The sequence below is a fragment of the Mesocricetus auratus genome, unplaced genomic scaffold, assembly GCF_017639785.1.
Source record: "Mesocricetus auratus isolate SY011 unplaced genomic scaffold, BCM_Maur_2.0 Super-Scaffold_100023, whole genome shotgun sequence".
Taxonomy (NCBI): Eukaryota; Metazoa; Chordata; class Mammalia; order Rodentia; family Cricetidae; genus Mesocricetus; species Mesocricetus auratus.
The window spans coordinates 11,471,409-11,493,702 of record NW_024429204.1 but is presented as its reverse complement, the minus strand read 5'-3'; the positions used below and the strand labels follow the sequence as shown (position 1 = coordinate 11,493,702).

At 36.2% G+C, this 22,294-nt stretch overlaps 1 protein-coding gene across 5 annotated transcripts in view; it reads left to right on the top strand.

Annotated features, from left to right (window-relative positions):
- Csmd3 (CUB and Sushi multiple domains 3) overlaps positions 1-22,294 on the top strand; it is a 1,035,998-nt gene that overhangs the window by 645,626 nt on the left and 368,078 nt on the right. For all 5 annotated transcript variants that reach the window (XM_040730388.1, XM_040730387.1, XM_040730386.1 and 2 more), the window contains 3 exons: positions 3,255-3,437; positions 8,377-8,703; positions 11,349-11,543. In XM_040730388.1, coding sequence (XP_040586322.1) covers positions 3,255-3,437; positions 8,377-8,703; positions 11,349-11,543 — 705 coding nt within the window. The remainder of the gene's footprint in view (positions 1-3,254; positions 3,438-8,376; positions 8,704-11,348; positions 11,544-22,294) is intronic.

Here is a 22,294-nt window from a genome sequence, read left to right as displayed (position 1 = left end):
TAAATAAAAATCTTAAGTATACAATATACACACTATATACTATATATATGACATACTATATATACTACATAAATTATGTATTTATATATATGTATGTATGTATCTATAGAATTCAGGAGAAGTAAGTAACACATTTGCTTTTAAAATATGGACTATCTTTATACAGGAGATATAGTTAGACCTTTCAAATGAATACAGAATTCTCCAGGTTTTCAGTGTGTGGTACTATAGTTTGGATATAGTTTGGATGTGAGGTTTTTTTCCTCAGGGGGTTAATATCCAAAAATCTTGTTTCCTGATATGGTGTAGGAGTGAACCCCACAAAGCTATCCGCCCATGAGGGCGGGGACATGTAAACTGACACAGGTAGATATAAAAGGAAGTGAAAGAAAAAGGAACCTCCCTTTTCTCCTGGAAGCCAGCCACGCTTCTAACTCCTGGTTTATGCAACTCTCTCTCACTCGCTCTGGTAAATAAATATATTGTTTTCCTATAGCATTGACTATCATTAATAATATGGTAATATAGGAAGTAATGGAACATTTACAAATGGGGCTTAATGGGAATTGGCTATGTCATTGTAGCCTATCATCATTAGGCTTATTGATAGTTCCCATGGAAGGTTATGGTAGTTCTAATCTGTGCTATCGCCATAAAGGGTGTAAGAGTAGTGACCCTTTCGACATCTTTATCACTGTCCCTCTACATCACAAGCATTAATTTGCTCATTTTCTCATCAGCCTTTCTCCTAATAGTATGTTCTGTATTTATTGCTTGATGCTTATGAATCTTCAGTGGGATGGTACTTCCAGAGAGGAAGAGTCACTGTTCACTAATGTATCCTAAATCTTTTGAATACTACTTTAAAGATGGCGCCATGAATAAGAAAAAGTACTGCCTGAAAGAAAACTAAAGACTAAAATTATATATAAATAATAGTCAAAATGGAAATGAGTATTTTGAAATGAAAAATAAATTTTCGTATTTAAAGTAGTGTGCAGAAAAAATTGAGAGGGAGCTTTGACTTTTAGGAAACTACAAATGCAGTCCAGGCTTGGTGGCACATGGCTTTAATCCCAGAACTTGGAAGGCAAAGGCAGGAGACCCTTTATGAGTTTGAGGCCAGACTGGGCTACAAAGTGAGTTCTTAGACAGCCAGAGCTGTTACACAGAGACACCATGTCTCAGAGTACCAAACACCAAACCAAAAAAATCTACAAAAGCTAAAAATTTGAGTAAGTGGGTAGTAAGACTCTCTAGTATTATCTCAAGAAAGTAGTGACAGAAATGATCTAAAAGAAATAATGATGGAATGCAAATAAGGGATATCTATACTAAAAAAAAGCAATAGAATTAATTGAAAAATGTCAGCTGGTTAAGTGAATTCTTTGAGTAGGCTAATATAACTGTAAAATTTGGTGTGTGAAAAGAAAACTACTCTAACTACAAGTAAATAAAATTTAGAAAAAAATTGTAATGGCTTTTGGCTGGTGGATGGTGTTACATGTAGCTGATGCTGGCCTCAAAGTTATTGTGTAGCACAGAAAATCTTTAGACTGATATTCATTTCCTTATCCCCCACCCCCAGTGCTGAGATCATAGGTGTGTACTGTCGCACTAAGAAAAAAATAGGAAGATTTTGACAGATATTTATATAGTAATAGGTAAAAATCCTGTAACAGTTCTGTTATCCTGTTAACCTGATGACATCATTTCTCTGACATATGTAAGTTGTTTGATGATCTATTTCCTTCTGCTGCAAAAAAAGAGGGTTGCAAAATCACTAAGATCTATCTTTTATATTAAAAATGGATATAAACAGGAAGCATAATAATACAAGGTGATGATATTTACAGGTAGGTTAAACAGCAAGTAAGATCTCCTGTGGAATGTGCTGTTTTAGAGGAAGAATAAGCATTTGTGGTGTATGCTAAGGACTTAAGGCTTTCAAGAACAACTCTAGAACAGATTGGTTAAAAATGAAGGTTTGAATTGTACAGCATACTAAAGCTCAAAGTATAATAAGGTACTCAGAGAAAACAAGACAGTTCCATGGGAGACATTTTTATATATTCATAGATTCATATATTACTAGTCCTACATATTTTATAAAATCATGGAAGAAAATCACAGGGAAAATGCACAACAGACTAGTTGATTCCAGAATAATGAGTAATGATTGGATGTGTGAATGTTGGATTGCAGAAGCTATACATTTTATTAAATTTTAAAAATTGAATTTTCTTCTGACTCTTTTTAGAAGTGTTTATTTTACATGTATTAGTGTTTTATTGATGTATGTACGTATGTATGTATATATGTGATATGTGCCGCTGGTGCCTGTAGAGGCTCGAGGAAGTCATCAGATTCCCTGAGACTGTAGTCACAGGTGGGTTTAACCAGCAGGCAGACGTTGGGAATGACAGTCTGTGGTGATATACTATTTATCATCTAATAAAGCTTGCCTAGAGATCAGAATGCAAAGCTACCATAGCCATAGAAACCAGGCAGTGGTGGTTCATACCTTTAATGCCAGCTCTTTGGAGACAGTGGCAGTCATCCCTTCACAATGGCAATTTGGTGTGTCTCTGAAGATGATTCCAATGCTTACACTTCAATGCTTCTCTTGAAATAGTTTTTCTTTTCAACCTCCTTTAAATTATCCAATAAATACTGGTTCAGGAAATATATCCAGACAAACAACAAAACAAATTGGGTCTTGCTCTTAAGTAGATTACTTTTGTAGTTATCACACAGTTAAAACAACTAAAAATTCCCCAAAAGAACACTCTTGAGGATAGGTTTTCCATTGATTTCACAAGAGCATAAAGGTAGACAATTCATCTTTATTCTCCAGTCATGATTCTGGGCATAATATACAAACGATAAGAAAACTTAAGGGATTTGGAAGAAATACTTGTAGGTATATATGTATATCTTTAAGACATACAGAAAGAACATCTAAATGTTATCATAATCTTCTGTTAAAGTACATGTCCTCTACTACCCTAATTAGTTATAATATCTTCAGATTCACCTTGGCAAATGAAAGCAATGCATCATTTGGTCTCCCAAAACACCAATTAGTCAGTGCATAAGAATGTGGAAACAGAAATACAATTAAGATTGGAAAATGAACCCATCCTTCCACTCTGAAGTATCATTATATTGAAAATGGATACTGAGCACATGTATAATATGGGTATCATGAATCTATAGTGACCGCATCTTAAATTACCTCTTGTGTTTTACAGAAATTGAGAAAGAAAGTTGTGGCGATCCTGGCACACCGTTATATGGAATTAGAGAAGGCGATGGTTTTTCTAATCGTGATGTTTTAAGGTTTGAATGCCAGTTTGGGTTTGAATTAATTGGAGAGAAATCCATTGTTTGTCAAGAGAATAACCAATGGTCTGCAAATATACCCATCTGTATCTGTGAGTACCAAATGCTTTGCTTCTAGATGGCATATGTTACCCCATCCTTGCATATAATTGCTTTTGTAATTAATTGCAAAGAACTGGAACAAAGTAATTATTTTTGAATGAGTAGCACTTTGTGATACTATCTTTAACATGTGTGCTCATGCCAAATTATAAATTTCATTACAGATTTAAACAAAGCTAACATAGTTCACTTGGTAATTGCTTATATATATATATATTACATGTGTTCTTCTAACAAGTTGGTGGCATTTTATACCTTATACACGACACACTTCATATGGAAATTAGACAGCATTGTTAATTCTAATAGGCCCATTTACTTTCATATGACAATATATGCTTATTTGTAATGAAAACTATTTAAAATATTTAAGGCCTTTCTTCTATTTATAATACCTTAATTTATTTTATCATGGAGTTGTTCACAGTAAGGTATAGAGTTCCCAGCATAAAATCCATTAATGTTTATTTTATATAAAATGCTAGGATTACAAAAACATATTTTTCAAGATACATTAAATTTTTTTGCAGTTTTTACAAATAATTTTTATTGTTTTAAATTTATACACACATTTGCCATGACTAAAAGACCCAATATGAAGATACATTAAATTTTAAGCTTAATTAAAGCAAACTTTACATGAGTAGTATCTATTGATACACTTTTATGCTCAAGTAGTCATCATTATAAGAAAGTACTATTTTTTAATTTTTTGTTTGCTTTTCTAGCATAAAAATATCCTTCAGAGGAAAAATACACAGATCTGCTGGTGAGGAACTCTTTTTAGTGGAGGGATAGTTGTCATCCATGATGAGGGTCACCTGTACCATCCTTTGGAGAAAAAATAAAATACATTAGGAGAGCTAAATTAAATCTGTTCATGTCATTTAAAGCTTGGAAGTACATAAAATATTTTAATTGATGATCTTTTACTCCAAACAGTTTTCCAGAAAGATAATATTGGTTTCGTAATGGAAAACCTATTATTTGAAAAATCATACCACCAATAAAAGAAAACTAATGTGGTTCAAGAAGTAGGTTCCATGGCAATGACTGTGTTACCTCACCCCCAAATAAAAAAAAGTAATTAAAAACATTTTATCAGATGTTAGAATACTTGATTTAAAATGATGTGAAAATCATTCTCTTAAAGCAAGTTGAAAAAGTCAATTTTCTTTTGTTTGAGATGAGGTCTCATATGAATCCCTTTTGGCTGGCCAGATGCTCCCTACAGAGCTGTGGATAGCCTCTCCTTTGCAGCAATCCTCCTGGGGTACTGGGATTATAGGCATGCACTAGCTAACATTTGGCACCTTTAACTATTTCCAACTAAGTCCAATATTCCATTTAGTGATAAAAATACTGCATCTAATGTTTCAAACTAGTATTGGGTCATTACAAATGCATTGCCTAATTATATGCAGATGAATAAATCACAAATACATAGGTATAATTCTTACATAAAATCAGATAAACAGTAAAGAGATAATCATTAAATGTAAAAAAAGGAAACTATGGAAAATTTTCAGACTGTAAATACATTATATTGATTTGTGAATCATACACAATTACCTTGTAATTTTAATTAGCTGACTCAAAGCAGTTTCTCTTGGAATGTAACAGTGGACCAGATAATGTTACCTAAAAGTTTCATTACACCTATAAAATTGTGGATAAAATGTATGCTGTAAAATCTGCCCACCTCACTAAATTTCCGTGTGCTTTGTAAGATTGGACATTTCTTGACTTGTGTATGCATCATTTATCTAAATTTATCTACATTTATAAATGAAGCCTTATAGTAAAAGAAACCATACCCCTTTTTTTAAAAACTAATTTAGCTGCCATTTTGTTATGATGATTGTAGAATTAAAGGTCCTGGGATTCAGGGGAGTGTGAGAGAAGAGACGACAGTTGTCTCTATGTCCTCCAGATACGGATGTGGCAAGAAAATGGAACAAATTGGCTTTTCAGGAGATAGGGACTGCAAGAATGGATGAGCTAGAAAAGATGGGGAAGTGGTGTAATGTATGCTCCTCTGGACAGGGCTTGGCTATTGCCCTCATGAACTCTCAGAAGCAGTGGTTACAAGCAAGACTTGCCCAACATCTTACCCAGCTCAAATCCAATCATGAACAATGAAACGCTCACAAGGTCCCACTCCTACCGGAGGAACCGTACTCAGCTGATGGCTGCTTGGGGGTGGGTGGTGGAAGGCTTGTTCTTTAGTTGGGGTTAGCCCCTGGATGCTCATGCTCGATCTGATGGCCTCATACCCATATAGGTATGAGAAGCATTAATTAGACTCAGTGAGTTGTGCAAGAGAGACAGAAACGGAGCGAGAAGAAAAGGGGGCATGAAATTTGAAGATGGTGGGTTGGAGATAGATCCCTCGGAACTTGAGGGGAACAAGGGGGAAGGTTGATACTATCATATTACATCATATATATATGAAATTTTTAAGAATAAAGTGGAAAGAGTCAAGGTCAATTCCTGCACTCGGAAGGGAGGGGCGAAGCTGTAAGCTTGAGACTATAGCATACTACATATTAAACTCCAGTATCATAAAAAATGGATAAGGAAAGTTTTTTCCCCATACACTTTTCTCCTCAAATGCCAAATGTGCTTTCACTATATGATTCCAAGTCATGGGGAGAAGAAAAGCAAATACAGTCAAACCAAACTCCCCTGCAACTTGGTTCAGCCCAAAGGCTGTCATTTAACACCTTCTAAAGTCATTCCAGATAGGAAATAAAATATAAAAAAAATAATTTTAAAGAGATGATGAAATTAAATACACTGAGCTCTTTCAGTATATAATCAAACATAGGTAACCAAAATGTGATTTTAACTAGTAAATTCAAATAACTTCTTAATATTAAACTTTAAAAAACGACAAACTGGGGAATGTACTCTACAGGTTTTCTTAGTTACTATTCTAGTGCTGTGAAGAGAGAATCATGACCAAGGCAACTCTTGTAAAAGAAATCATTTAACTGAGGGCTTTCTTACTGTTTTAGCGGGTTAGTCTATGGTCATTATGGTAGGATGCCAACAGGCATGGAGCTAGAGCAGTAGCTGAGAGCTGTACATACTGATCTGTAGGTGTCAGACAGACAGAAATACTGGATCAGGTGTGGGCTTTTGAAACTTCAAAACTCACCCCTCCTGACATACCTCCTCCAACAAGGAACGCTAAGCCCAACAAGGCTGCATTTCCCAATCCTTCCCAAACAGTTCCTCTAACTGGTGGCCAAGCATTCAAAGACATGTACATATGAGGAAAATTCTCATTCAAGCCAGCACATGGGTGTTGTGGCTTTGGTGTGTGTAACATAAATAATCAGAATTGATGTGTGGACGCTTGAAATAAGGTGAATAAGCAAATGTATTATAACCTTCCCCCTCAACAAGAAGAAAAAGCAATAATGGTGTCATTTTTTCTTAAGAAACTAAAGACAGTAAATTGTCACAGTATTTTCTGCTAACAGAGATCTATGTTCTTTAATACAGCTTCTTATATTTCACTATGAATTGATAGAATGACAAATTATGCCAACTATTTTGAAGTTTCAACGTCATTCTTTATGAACCTATCAAAAATATTCCCAGTAAATAATCAGAAGACGGTCATTACTGATTTATATTTTAAAATGCAATTCTAAATGTTAATTTAAGTTTTATATAAACATAAGAGTATGGCGTTATGGGTTTGAATGATTAATATAATTAAGCTTAGGTTTAAATTTTCATTTATTACTTACAATGAACCAGGTGTAGTGCTGCACAACTCTAACTTAAATATTTGGACTAAAGCTGAAAGATGAATAAATCTAGGCCACCTTGGTCTACATCCTGAGAATCAGTCTCAAAACTACACACACAAACACTACATGTGAAAATGTGTGAATATATAACATATTTCTATAGAGACTGCATACATGCTTTATACGTGCAAATAATATGTGTGTATGTGTGTGTCTGCATGTGTGTATGTGGTGTGTATATGTGACAAATAGAATTTGGTACATGTTATATGAACTGAGTTTTTTTTAAGTGTTTAATAGCACTGAAAGAAATGGTATCAATATTTTAACATTGACTTTCTTATAATAATTTTGCTTTTCTCTTTCCTAGCATTCCTGTGCTTTCCAAATTTTGATCAGATGTTTTTAAAGGAAACAGGGCCATGCATTTACTAGAATAGCTGCTTTTATTATTTGTCCTTCTAATCTTCACCACCAGTGACAGCTGTTGGCTATTATTAATATTAACCATGCTCCTTATTTCTGTCATAAAACATCAGCAACCCAAGGGCATGACTGGGGTAAAATCCATTTCCACACCCTTACTGATTTTCTGTAAGCTTTAGAAACCTAACTGCCATTATTCACAAAATATTTCTTTCTTCAATCATTGTACTAACCTTAGTGTTTCGATGGGTACTTAGATAAATTTCTCATACGTGCAGACACAGGATCAGAGGGAAAATGAGGTGTTACTGAGTTGGGTGTGGTGATTGTCTTGGGATGCTGAAGTAGCAACAATTTTGTTCAGCCTGGGACAAAATTACCCAGTTCTAACTACCTCAGGTTACAGAGTGAGAGCTGTCTGAAAGCACAAAAACAAATTACGAATTCGTGCACAGACAAGCACGTAGCCTTACATTCAGGTGACGCAGTTTTTGCTCATATGTAAAATGTAGTTTGTGACCCTTGCCCAAAATCCTGAGATCACTATTCAGTAAAGGAAAAAGCAAAAATTTGAAAGGCATAAGTTGTAGCTTTTCCTTCCTCTTTTGTAAGATTATTTGTTGTGTTCGCAATTGCCTATTGACCATTGCCATTGTAGACGACCATAAGAATATGTCCAGATATTGCTTTTTAGTATTTACTGTGTATCAACTCCCCTTTTTATTTCTTTTACCAGTTCCTTGCCTCTCCAACTTCACTGCGCCGATGGGAACAGTCCTTTCCCCTGATTATCCGGAAGGTTACGGAAATAATTTAAATTGCATCTGGACAATCATCTCCGATCCAGGGAGCCGGATCCATCTCTCCTTCAACGACTTTGACCTGGAATCCCAGTTCGACTTCCTTGCTGTGAAAGATGGCGACTCTCCGGATTCCCCAATTCTGGGAACCTTTACTGGGGCCGAGGTGCCTTCACATCTCACCAGTAACAGCCACATCCTGCGGCTGGAGTTTCAAGCCGACCACTCCATGTCCGGGCGTGGCTTCAACATCACCTACAACAGTAAGGGTTCGGTTGTGCGCTTGCTTATGGATTTCGGTAGCATCCTTGTAGAGGCTAGAAACGTGATCCCACAAACCAGCCCTCTTGTTCCAGTGATAAGGGTGTTTGAGGAAGCTGTCGACCTAATTTTCGCCACGATCGCTTTGTATTTCTTAATTAACCAACTACATTTTCCTCCCTATGTGTCACTTTGTCTTTGAGAGGCTTCCTTTTATGGAAATCTATTTTCAGTGTTTTTACCGTGTCAGCTGGTACGTTCGGTTGTTCTCTTAAAATTGATCATCAATTTAAAAGCAGATTCCACTGCTACTTACCTGTCAGGTTTTAAACAAAGAAAATGTTTCTTTAGCTATTCAGGAGCTCATAGGGAACTCATAGGAAACAATTAATGACAGTACGCAATTGTCATTCCAAAGAACAACTCTTCTTTCTGTGGGAGCGCTGGAGACAAAGGACATCCAATTCTACACAATGAGCGACCCCACCCCCCCACCCCGTAGTTGACCATGAAGAAAAATACTTGTGTTTCCAAGTATCAGCCGTAAAGCCAGACAGGACAAATCTCGAGTTTTGTCTTTGCTACTTCATTTTTAGATTTTATACCTGCTCCACCTATTCCTAAATATAAAAGCACACCGGAGGAATATAAAAGTAATTCTAAATAAACTATAGATTGAATTAATTTATCAGACAGTATGTGAACCTAGCAAAAAGCTCAATAATCACTTTTTGGGCCAGATCACTCAATACTGTGTTTATGTGTCAGCCACATTCTGGTTGGTATTTTCAAAAGATAAGATGAACGTTCTTCATCTGAAAATCTTTGTGACAGTGGCAAAAGATGAAATCACATAAAAGAGAAAACTTTTTGGCTTGAAATGCTTCCATGTGAGTATTTCCTTGTGCGAACATTTTGACAGAAGCCAGGGACTGCTCTAATGTTTCGTGCTTTCTCTTGAATCAATCACTCTGTGGTAGATGCTATCTAACCCGCTGGGTTAATGGGAAAGTGCTCTATGCCAATAGAATTTAGCCTACAAATATCAGCACTACCATTAGAAAACATTTCTCCCTTCTCCCCGCCCTCATCTAAGTGACACCGAGTTTTGTCAGTGAAAGACAAGGTACAGTCACTGTCCTTTCAGTGTGACTATAGCTGTGTATGGAACCATTCAGGGAATCTGTTAGCAATGTGTAACTGTACATTAGTTATATTCAGTTATTGTAATATGTGTCGGAAAGGTTATCTAAGACAGGGAGCTTACCTGAAAATTCTTCAAACACATCTGTGTATAAAGTTGAATTCATGTTCATATCTATTTAATTACGATTTTTAGTTCATATTAATTACATGATGCCTTTAATCAATACCTGTGATGTTTTCAAATATTATGTCCATTCTGTTTCTGTAAAAAAAATAGCTTAGTTATATGTAAACCATACATTTAATATTTCCTACTTCACCTCATTTCTTCCTGAGCAAATCAACTTGGACATTATGTATTAGGCAGCAAGACCAAAAGGCTGACCTTGAAATATATTTTTATCATTTTGTAATTAATAAGGTCTTTAAGAATTGAGAATTTTTAGGTTACAAGATAAAACATTCATTCAAACTAAACTACCTATAATATATTTATTCATTTTAGAACTTTCCTTGTTTTCTTTTGCATAATTTATGAAAGCAATTAAAACAAAAAATGCAAATTGGGAACAATATTGAAATGGTGTTTAGTTGGAAAACAAAACAATTTTCTGAATTCATGCAGACCAATTAATATATCACATTGCAAAAGTTTTTAAATAAGTCTTATCCTTGTCAACCATGCTACTTTGTCCTCACAGAAGTATCCTCCTATTTCCATTATAGTGAAGACAGTGATTATACATATATGATTCTATAGATTGATAGAGAAAAAAGGTTTGGATAATTCCAAATAATGTATTATTTGTTTGAATAAACAGATTATTACTATAACTCTCTTTTTCGCTAGATATCCTAAAAGAAACAAGATAAAATACAAGGGTGACTCTAAAGTCATGAGAAATGAGAGAGAGGACCAAAGATACAGAAAGCACTGCAAACATTTCAAATGCCATAAACTCTTATTTCTATGACAGAGAGGCAAGCTACGTGACTTTTTCAAATCTGACATTTCTCTTCATGGGGATATTTTCCTCATCAGGCCCACCTAAGTGTTGAATGAGATAATATCACACCTCTGTGCCTAGGGCATGGTCCTTGAAGAGTTAAGTCTCTTTGCAGATCTAGTAGATAGCAAAGGTCACACAGTCATGAAAAGCTATAAAATAATTGCAATATTTTTTGACTGAATAAAAACCTTGCCTTTAATCCTCCTAATGAAACTTTCTCCATTCCTGCCAGATGAGTTATAGAATTTTAAAGGGAGATAAAACATAAAACTGTTAGAACACGCTAATTAGAATATGAACCAGTTATATTAGAAACTTCTGTATTGATTTATCTTAATGATTAACACAATGAGCACATTGTGTTACTTTTAATTTTTTAAATCTTAGTATATAAATTATATGTTGAAACAGTCACAACTATTACATATGATTTTACACTCACATGGAAATAACTTTCTAACACTGTGTGTGTGTCTTTTGTCATTGTTAAGCGTTCGGCCATAATGAGTGCCCTGATCCGGGAATTCCCATCAATGCCCGTCGCTTTGGAGACAACTTTCAGTTAGGAAGTTCCATTTCCGTTATTTGTGAGGAAGGATTTATTAAAACGCAGGGAACAGAAACGATTACATGTATTCTCATGGATGGAAAAGTCATGTGGAGTGGACCAATTCCAAGATGTGGAGGTAAGTGCAACGGGAACAGGCTAGGGGAACCCAGCCACAGGACACTCTACAAACCACAGCAAGAAGTGTGCTATTTCATGAGAACTGTTGTCATTGTCATCCTCCATGTGTGCCTCAAGCTACGTATTATGCATGCATGTGACTGAATTATGCTTTTTTGGTGCTAAATGTCTTTTTTAGAATCACTTAAGAGCACTCTTGAGTATATCTAAATATGAATATTAATAAATAGTAGGCAGGATTGCACATATAAACTTCTTTTTGGCCATTCCAGTAATACTTAGCAAGTTATATGAAGTCATTATATGAGGTCATAGTTATTCATTGTGTTCCATCACATTTTCTCAGTGTTTAATAATTATTTACACTTGTTTATTTTTCAAAAAACTCAACCAACAAAATGGCATGTAAGTTTATGTTAAAATATTCATATTTAAAATGAGAAAAATTCATAGCTACAGTTAGCTGGTTATTCAGTTTTTTGTTTTTCAATTAGACATAGTGAAAAACATTACTGTGTATACTTATATACATTGCAATACTATATGCATACACATAATCAAGAATATGTATAATTTATTAATGTAGCATCTGTAGAAGTGTGTGTTTATGGTTGTAGGCTCTACTTATAGTTGTTGCAATGAAAATTAATATTCAAAATTCCAATTTTCTCTTTCCAGGAAACTTTTTAAGAGCATTTATTTGACTAAAAAAGTAATATAGGTGAACTAGAACCGTGAAATACACTAAAAACAACTCACTGGAACCATTAGATGATTCACGTTTATTATTTTCGGTGCTGTTGATCAAAGCCTTTGGGCTAGGAAGAGATCCCAGCAAATAACGGGCTTGCTTTGTAGATGTGAGGACCTTAATTGAATCTCTAGAACTCATGTAAGAGTTCCAGACAAAGTAGCACATGCTTGTAATCCCAGTAGTAGAGGCAGAGACAAATGGAAGCACACACACACACACACACACACACACACACACACATGCATATGCACTTGCACACATACATACACACATGCACTAACACACACATATATATATATGCGTACACACACTCATAAACATGCAGGCATACACATACTTACCTATACATACACATACATGCACTCATACACACATATATACATGCACACACATACATGTACACAGGTGCACTCATACACACATACACATGCATACACATACTCTCTCTCTCTCACACACACACACACAGACATACACACACATACACACACACACAAATACATGCCTACAGCATTGGGAACATATTCAAAATAGATTCTGTCTTCTCTCTCACATGTTCTCCAACTGAATATAAATTTTTTTCTATCCCATTTGTGTCTTCTGATTTGAGATTATCTGATATGTTTTTTAAGTTAAAAATTACAATCATTGCCTATAAATTACTACTTTCATCAGCTTCTACACAGTTGCAGTGTCTCATAATGAAAGAACTTCAGATCATGTTATTATGCTGCCCAAGTGGCTGTTTTCATTAGAATCCCATTTCTTTTTACTTTAATCGCTATTCATCTTGGTGTCAGAATGCTGACCTAGATAACTTTAGAATACTAGTCCAGACTTCAAGCCTTATTCATCTGTACTGGGCTATTCCACTGATAGCTATGATTGTGATATCCCCTTTTGAAATGAATGGAAACTGCTCAATAAAATATGTAATAAGTAATAAGTAATGTCGCATCTTCAGACCACATGTCACCACTAAACTGACCCCCACTCCTTCCTTCTTGTAGTTCTGGACACTGACTTGGGAAGCCAGTAAGGGAGTGCTATGTTGGTATGTGAAGGAAAAGTGGAAATAGGAAGAAAATTGGTCCCAGGAAAAAAGGGAATATCACGGGTCTCTGCATCAGGGCATAGGACAGGGAGAATAGATAGGATGAATGAGTGGGATGTACAGAGAAAGAAAGACTGTTTTAGAGAAAGCGGTGCTGAGCGGGGGTCAGCATTATCCTGTGGCTTGGGGAGGAGCTACTTCAGTTAGCAGTGACATGATCTAAGCTGGTGTCTCTGGATGTTGTTTGCAAATCTCCGTGGGTAGACACAGAACACTTCCTGATAATTGCCGAACTCCATCGACTTATTTGCCTAACCTAGGGCATTGATTTTAAAGTTGACTGACACCTAACTACATGGGAACTAAAACTAATGAAATCATAACAACAAATAATTTTATGAATCACTGCTAATTCTAGCAGGCAATTTTCCACTACCTGTGAAAAATGGATGCTATTTTTTTTTTTAAGTAAGACACAGTGTGCTGAACTCTAATTTGGCACAGGCCATTAAGCTCTCCAAATATCTCAGGGAGATGCCTTATGAATTTTCTGAAGGAGACTATTTCATTCTCCTTGAGTGAAACAAGGCCACAGACTTCTTTCCCAGTTGTGGTTTCAGTATCACAGTGGGAACATTCCTAGGTTAACGCTAATAGAGTCAAGGAGTGCAGAATCAAGATCCGCCAGGAGCACCATTCCTATGGCCCTTACAAGGCTGCCCATATCCCAGGCTACTCTTTGAGTTGATTTCCTATTCAAACAGGCTCACTGCTACAACTTCCACCTAACTTTGGAGACAAGGGCTGATTTCTTAAGTCCCATTTAAGATCTATAATGACTTTCCTGTTCCTGGGTCCAAATTCCTAAATTCTATACAATTAGGATTTTTTTTAGGAAGCCTAAAAATATGAGAGGAATCAAATTTTCCTTGAGGAAGAAAAAAATGAGTTACTACACTTTATTATTCCTCCCCACACCATTTCTCAACTTGCTACGCAGGCAATCTTGTTTACTTGGAAAAGAATGCGTAGAATCAATGTTCCTGTGGAAGCAATGTTCCTGTCCTTTTTGCATTTTATATATCCCAAATTTTTATGTGATTTTTGTTATTATTCAATATGAATATGATTCATCATTTAGTGTGCTAGTACAGCCTTGTGAAAAAATATTTAATATTTTAGTTCAAGTGTTTTTATTACCTTCATGACAAACATTTAACAAAGAATAAGATACGGGCATGCTTAAATGTTCTGTTTACTTTATATTCTCTCCCCGTGAACAGTACCAATGAAATGCATTTTAAAGTTATTTACAAATATGGATTTCTATAATGTAAATAAGAAATATTAAATTATTTAATAATTATAGAATTATTTTGTATGTTGAGACGGCATGCAGCTCCCACCCACTTTGATGTGCTACCAACCCATCTACAAGTCCATCTCTGCCACAGTTGTCTCAGGGTTCAACATTCTGGCAACATAGTGTTCTGTCCATGATTGTCAGAGTGTAAACCTGGGGAATCTTTGATCTCCCATAGACCTTAAATAGAAATTATCAGACCAAAATAGAAAAGGGTGTCATAATGTGTTCCCACACACGAAGTTGGATTAATTTCCAGTGGTTTGACTATGATTGTGAGAAATGTTTGGCATCTGCCTTTTTTCCAATGAACTGAAGAAGTTCACGGCTAATGAGTTAACTAGGGATGACTTTGGCCTTAATGAAAACTTGAATTATTTAACAGAAAATGGGTTTATCTGGTCTCATCATGATGCCAATGGATTGGATGTTTTACAAGCTTTGCAATTTTCACTTCTGCTACTGGGAGACAAAATACACCTGTTTCCATAATCACCATTGAAGTCCGTTCACTTGGAATTTTAGAAACACCCATCTTCATTAAGTAGCAACGATTTTTCACCTATATTGAAAGTGTACCCCAAATATAACTTGTTTCTATCTAGAGTGAACTTAATTGCATGCTACCTGTACTACAGAAGCATCCCAGTGCCGTTAAGATGCGACTGTTGCTTACTGTGGGCTGTTCGGTGGTACTGCATAGGGGATTTCATAGTGAGTTACAAAGGAAACTTACCCGTAACCCTCATCTTCTCTCCTCTTCCATTCCCGACTCACAACAGCTGCTTTCATGGCCTTCCCACTCTGCCTGTATGCCTCACTGCTCCCGCGTGCAGCTACGTTCCTGCTCTATGTATGGCGAACCTGTGTTGAATGTCTGTTCATTTCATCACTGCTTTTATCCCTCTGATGTAAAAGGAGGCAGAGCTTCAGTTTCCCTGCCTCCCAGTCCCAAAATAATTACACAGAAGCTTAATGTTAATTACAAACTGTTTGACCTGTTGCTCACCTTTCTTATTAACTAGCTCTTCACCTGTTTTATTGGTTTTTTTTTCTTGGATTTCCTTGGTTTCTTTAAGAGATTTGTTGACTTCCTGCAATTTTTTGGTTTGTCTTTTCGTACAGTTTTTTCCATTTATTTTCCTTTTGTTTGCCTTTTCTTCCATTTCTTTAAGAGAGTTTCTCATCTCCTATTTAAAGGCCTCCATCATCTTCATAAAGTTACTTTTAAGATTGTTTCCTTCTGCTTCTTTTGCTTTGGGATGTTCAGGTCTTGCAGGTGTAGAACCCCAAGTCTCTGGTGGTATCATGTTACTCTTTATATTGTTGAATATGTTCTTATACCGCTGTCTCCCCATCCCTTCCTCAACTAGCTCTTACAACTTCAATTAACCCATTTCTATTAATCTGTGTTTTGCCACATGTATGATGGCCTTACCTGTTCTCTAGAACATCTTACTGCCCCAGGCTCACTGGAATCTGTTCCAGATTCCACCCTTATGTATCCCTGTATTTCCAATTTGACTTTCCAGGTTGGCTTTATCCTACCTTGCTATTTTCCAAATCAGCTTCTTTACTAACCAAGAAGAATAAAACATTCACGGCATATAGAAGGTTTGTCCCACAGCTCTCTGGAGTGACATTTTCTTGTTAATATGCTTCAACTTTGCTCTTTACATAATGGAAGCCCCCCCCCTTTTTTTTTGCTATCCTCTGATCAGAATTCCTCATAAGAACTTCTGAGTTCATTGTCAGGTACACCTGTGTCATGCATCCCAATATTCCTCCCAGCAACCCAAACTTTGCGGAAGGAAGGGAAAAACACGCCACAGATGTGTTTAAATGACACTTCTTCACCTGAGTATGTGACTTTAGGGCTCCTCAGTCAAGGGTAGGAGTTTACTTTCTCTCAATTCTTTTTGAAAAGGAGCAATAGATACTGGCCTTCCGCCATTGTGGGAAGCAATACCCTTAGACCTTTCCTTGAGTTCCCCATTCTGGAATCCTTTAACCACCCTGCAGAACATCATGTGATGTAGCCCTGAGATTACTTTCTGTGAGCAGTACTGCTACTTGGAAGGTAAATTGTAAGAAATACTTTACTTACCAGAGATACTTCCACCCTGGGCTGTGGGGAACTCCTTTATCTTAGCCTTTGTGAAGGATTAAATGACACCTCCGTCATCTTCTGCTTCTCCTTTTGTTGTTTATTGCCTATACCTTATGTGACCTTATAATCCTTACTCAAGCTTTTTTCTCATACAGTGTCCATGAATCTCACTTTGTTTCAGTTCCCACTTAGTTTACTAAGTTTGTGAGACTGTTTGGTCTTAGGGATTGATCTGCGGGGGTTGATCTGAGTCTAAGTCACTCTGCTATGTACTTATTACAGGTCTGTTTGCCTCTCCAACCTCTTTGCACCTTGCCTTGACTAATATTGGGCATCCAACACTTTCCATGGACTTGACTGTTTGTAGTGTGTCTATTTTAGATTGTCAGGGAATTCTACTCACTAGGGTAGTGAAGCCAACCACCGGTAGATGAAAGGTTTGAAATATGTGAGTCCCAACCAAAATTGATATGCAGCGTGGCTGTAGAAAGAACAACTACAGACATCCACAAGATTAGGAAAATAATAGAGTTAGATTCAGCACACAGAGTAAGACAAGTTACTTTGATAAGGGCAGCCATGGACACATATAAATATTTTTCTCTGTAACACAAATAATATGCTAAACAAAACTGATAACAGTGTGAACTGAAAACATTATTACTGAGCACTTGAAGAAAGCCCTCACCCAAGAAAACAAATGACGTGAACTAGGGATTCCCAAATATTTAATTGGAAGTCCAGCAGTAACAACTAATCCCCTCAGGAATGGGTTGGGCTAACAGAGAAAATCAAATTAATCATGTAGCATGACTATCTGCAATCCTTTCTTGAGAAAGCATTCTAGTATCTCAAGAAGTTGCCTTTCCTTTGTACTTTCTTAAAAACAATTTTCCAGATGAGTTGTTCAAAAGTTTCTAATGTTTGTTTTTGAGAAGTTGGGTGACAGATCTTGTAGCATAAGGAATTCAGCTGGACATCCTATCCTCTTCTGTATGTTCTCCTCACGCTGCTGTTTCTATTTCATACTTCTTTTAACAATGTCCTTTTGACTTTTCTTGTCTTTTTATTGCTTTTTTCTTAACCACATGTCTCTACAATTTTCCTAGCAATTTAGCTGTCAGATAGTTCAATTGTCTAATATGATCTAGGCAAACTCAGAAATCAAACAAAAGGTACAAAAAAAAATCATAGGTGAGAAAGAAAATTTGATATTGATTTTCTTTGATTTGTGGTGTGAATTTTTATATATTAGATGCAAGCTGCACAAATATCTCCCTAAGTTACACTTGAATTCAAGGTACACTAAAACTTCAAATAATCATCAACATCAATTTAACTTTCTTTTTCTCCGCATGCTTACACAATTGCTTCTTTAATTAGCTTTTCTCTTCCCTTCTCTATATGTGTCCTGCTTATATGTACTCAGAATGCCTATCTTATCTGAAAATGCTAAGATAATACAACACATTCACTCTCCTGCCCTGTCTCACTAAGAGTTCATCCCATTCTAAAGTTCTCATTTGAGATGCTCTCCTGTTGGATGCTAAGTGAAAACATTCTCTTCCTTATTACATGAAATTATGTGTTTTTTCTAAAGAGATAAAGTTTTTGACATATCCTTTCAAGCTACTTTCTGAGTAGTAATCCAACTTTATATATGCTTGCTTCTGTAAATTCCAGTAATCAACCAGTCAATGTATTTGAAGAGAAGTTAAATGGGGTTATCACACCAAGAGACATAGAATTAAATAACAAAGTTCTCTTCAAGGTGTCAGTGAGTTCTAACTCACCTCTTTTAAAAAGCAAGGCAGCTGAATGGAAATTATTTCTCCTATCTCTGCTGCAAACACAGTAAAAAGTTCTCATATCTTTGCTTGGAATGAGGGTTTATGGTCATTGGTTAATGTCAGTGTAATAAACATGAAAGGTTACAGAATCACAGTCAGGAATTCAGAAAAGATGGGAGTTTGTTTGCAGAATGAAAGTGAACATTTGGTTAGAAATTATCATCAGTATGCTAATATGTTATCGATTATATAATTGTAAATATACTATTATATAATCTGAAATGTATATTTTATAATTCAGTGCTGGCTAGTCTTATGTCAATTTGACACAAGTCGGAATCATTTGGGGAAAGGTAATCTCAATAGAGAAAATGCCCCTAGTACTTTTATTGCTTGATGATTAATTATGGGCAGGCCAAGCTCACTGTGGGGGTTGCCATGGCTGAGCAGATTGTTAAAGATGGCATAGGAAATTATTCTGATCAAGCCATGCGAGCAAGCTAGTAAGCAGCACTTACCCATGGCCACAACTTCAATTTCTGGCTCTGGGTTCCTGTCTTGGGTTCTTACTCTGGTTTCCTTTGCCAGATTATGATGTGGAACTCTAAGCAGAAATAAACCCTTTCCTCCCAGAGCTGCTTTTGATCATGTGTTTTATCACAGCAATAGAAACCAAACCAAGACAATGATTAAAAATCAAATTGTCTCAATGGCTGAAATATTAAGTTATATATATCTTTATGGCAAACATATTAGATAAATCTAAAAACTAAATTTCACTTAATCAAAGAGAGTACTGTGGCATATTTTTACTTCCTCTTCTCACTCTTCCCCTCTGCCCTTATTCTTGGTTGGTGAGTGTTCTAAACTTTCTTGAATATTTTCTTGTTTAGTTCCCTTTCTTAATGATTATTATCTAGCATCTTACTTTATATAACACTTCTGTGCTGATATCTCTGAGTTCTGTTTACAACATACTGTGTTCTTCTAAGAAATTCCATACACATATGGATGTTTGTAGTTTAAGTTTAGAAGTAGATTATTTCTCATTTTATCTGAGCATATTTATTTCTTGATAATATATTTTGCCTAGATTTCTTAAGACTCTGATGTATTTCCCCCCTAGTGTTAACAGCCTCTATCAATTATAAGGTAGTCCATAGTGCCCTCTTTAGTCTACAGTAAGCTCCCAGTAAAAATAGAAATGGAATACTGGCCTTTCCATTTACATGGTCATAATTTTGAATATGATTATGGCATAAAATATTCACTGAGCTTCTTCACAGATGAAAAGGATTTTATTTAATGAAATGTATTGGAATAGTTGCATAATTATCTTGGCTCAAAGCTAGTAATTTAATTAAGATGCTAAGTTAAAACTAACTGAATGGAAAGTTGCCTCCTGTTAAGTCTGATAATAATTGCAAACAATATGGACTTTGAAGCCTTTGTAACCAGAAAAACAATACTAGCATGTGAATATGAAGAATTGAAGCCAGTGTTTGTACCTTCCTAATCAGTAACAATAACTAGAGAGAAAAACATATGTTAAATTCATCTATGGACAATTGAGTTATAGAGACCCCACGTAGGATGCGTAAGTTAACTCTTTTCTGTCAAGACAAGTTGAGTCATTTCATTCTCAAACCGTTGAATCTGAAGTCAGGGAAATAAGAGAAATTGATGTATCTTTTTTTTTTCCTTCTGTTTGGAAATGTTAGGGTCATGGGATATTGAGGTTTTCATTCATCTCCAGAGAGTAGAGTACAGAGTAATTTCTATCTACTCTACTATAGAATCCATAATTCCAAGTGAATGCAAGCACTTCAAGAGACTTGCTCATGGCGAATGTAGATACATATATGAAAGAATGACTGCCTTTGCCATGTATAAGTTTGCCTAGTCACTGAACTTACAGATAGATAGGTCTTCCATGACTAATGAACAGGGGAAGGAAAATTTTAAATAGCTGGTAAACTAGAGACAGTCAGAGCCCCGTAGTTCCCACAGTTTGACGAATAAAGATGGGAGTGCTGTCTGCAACAGCCAGTTACCAAAGTAGGTACCCGGGATTGGCTTCTTAATAAATAAAATGCTGGAAGAGTGTACAAATTCACTGTAAGAGCTGGGAGCAGAGCAGTGCCTAGAAATGGTTGAGTTTGCTCTACAGGGAATCAAGTATGGCAAGTCCTCCCTCCTAATTCTTGACTGTACAAAAGACTCTTGGATTCTCCTAATGTAGATAGCAAGCATTGTTAACACTGTGTGCCACTAGCAATGCCAAAAGCAGACTACTGGAGCTTGACCCCCTTCATACTAGCCTTCACTCTTTCCACAAAGAAAAGCTAGAGGACAAAAATGCGCAAAAGGCTCGCAGTCCTCAAGAGTGGGACAGAGAATCTGCAAGTGGGGGTCCTCTCAGACCATACTGTTCCCCACTATTCAGAGAGGTGTCTTGGGAGAATGTATAAAAGAAATCAAAGGGTTTGAATATAAATTCAAAAAATATTGAATGTAGACAGAAAGTTAGAGTATATTCCCCAAATATTTGTTTGAAGAAGTGGATTTGACAGTGAGTATTTGAAGTAGAAGTCATAAAAAAAAATGTGAGAATGAAACCATGCTTTGTGTTTGCTCTAATGACTCCAGAACGTACCATAAAATGCTTACTCAAGCAAAAACTGCCTTGCCCTAGGAATAGATCTCCCTGAATTACTCAGGGTTATGGTCCCTCCTCCTCCCTAATGAGATATCTGAGAAAATGTGTAGAATGAATGGGATGGAACTGGAATCCCTGGAGAACTGTTTGGAGACCAGGCAGGCTTTGCATGCCTGATGAACTCCCTCATTGAAGACAAGGGGTCTTTCCCTGAATTTCAATCAGCCACAGAGGAAAGGAAGCCCTCTGCACAGACATGACTTTCTCTGTAGAGAGAGCTCTTTTTGAAGAAACAATTAGAGGAAAAACACTATGCATATATCAGAACTGATTTGTAATTCTAATACAAAGTCTGTTCCCACATAAACATATTTATCTCAAATGGAGAATCTCTTTTTTTAATCTAAATGTTTTATAATGCTGAGTTTCTTATGGAGGACTAGCATCGTGAAACAAATAATAGTCCTCAGCAGAGTTTATCTTGTGGCTTTTGCTAGCCTAAGTCTGAAAAGGGATGGAAGAAATATGACATTTGAAGGAGAAGTGGAATTAATATTCAAGTTTCAGGGACACTCAAACTCTTCCATTTCTGTGGACATAGTTTCATCTTTTTTAATGATAGTTTTAAGTATGAATGTTCTTTAATTTCATGGAAGCATCATCCAGTGTGCATATGTCCGATATAACTGATGATCATTTCCTACAGCTACAAATAACAAATTAAAGGAAGGTAGAACAGTGGAGGCATTGGTGTGTGACGATGTGAGAGGCTGAGTGTGTGAAGAAGAGAGATGTTGAGTGTATCAGGCATCTCTCCACAGAAGGGACATCTCTCTGACTAAGTGCTGGAATGTTTGCTTTTCAAATTCTTTGTTGGCAAAGCTGCCAGCAAACCTCAGCTTTACATCTCCAATTGTACGTACTCAAGTATGGCTTGTCCACTGACTTCACCTCCTGCTGTGAAACTTCTGACTTCCTCAGAACTCTTATTGGAGACAATTTTTATCTGAATTCTCTCT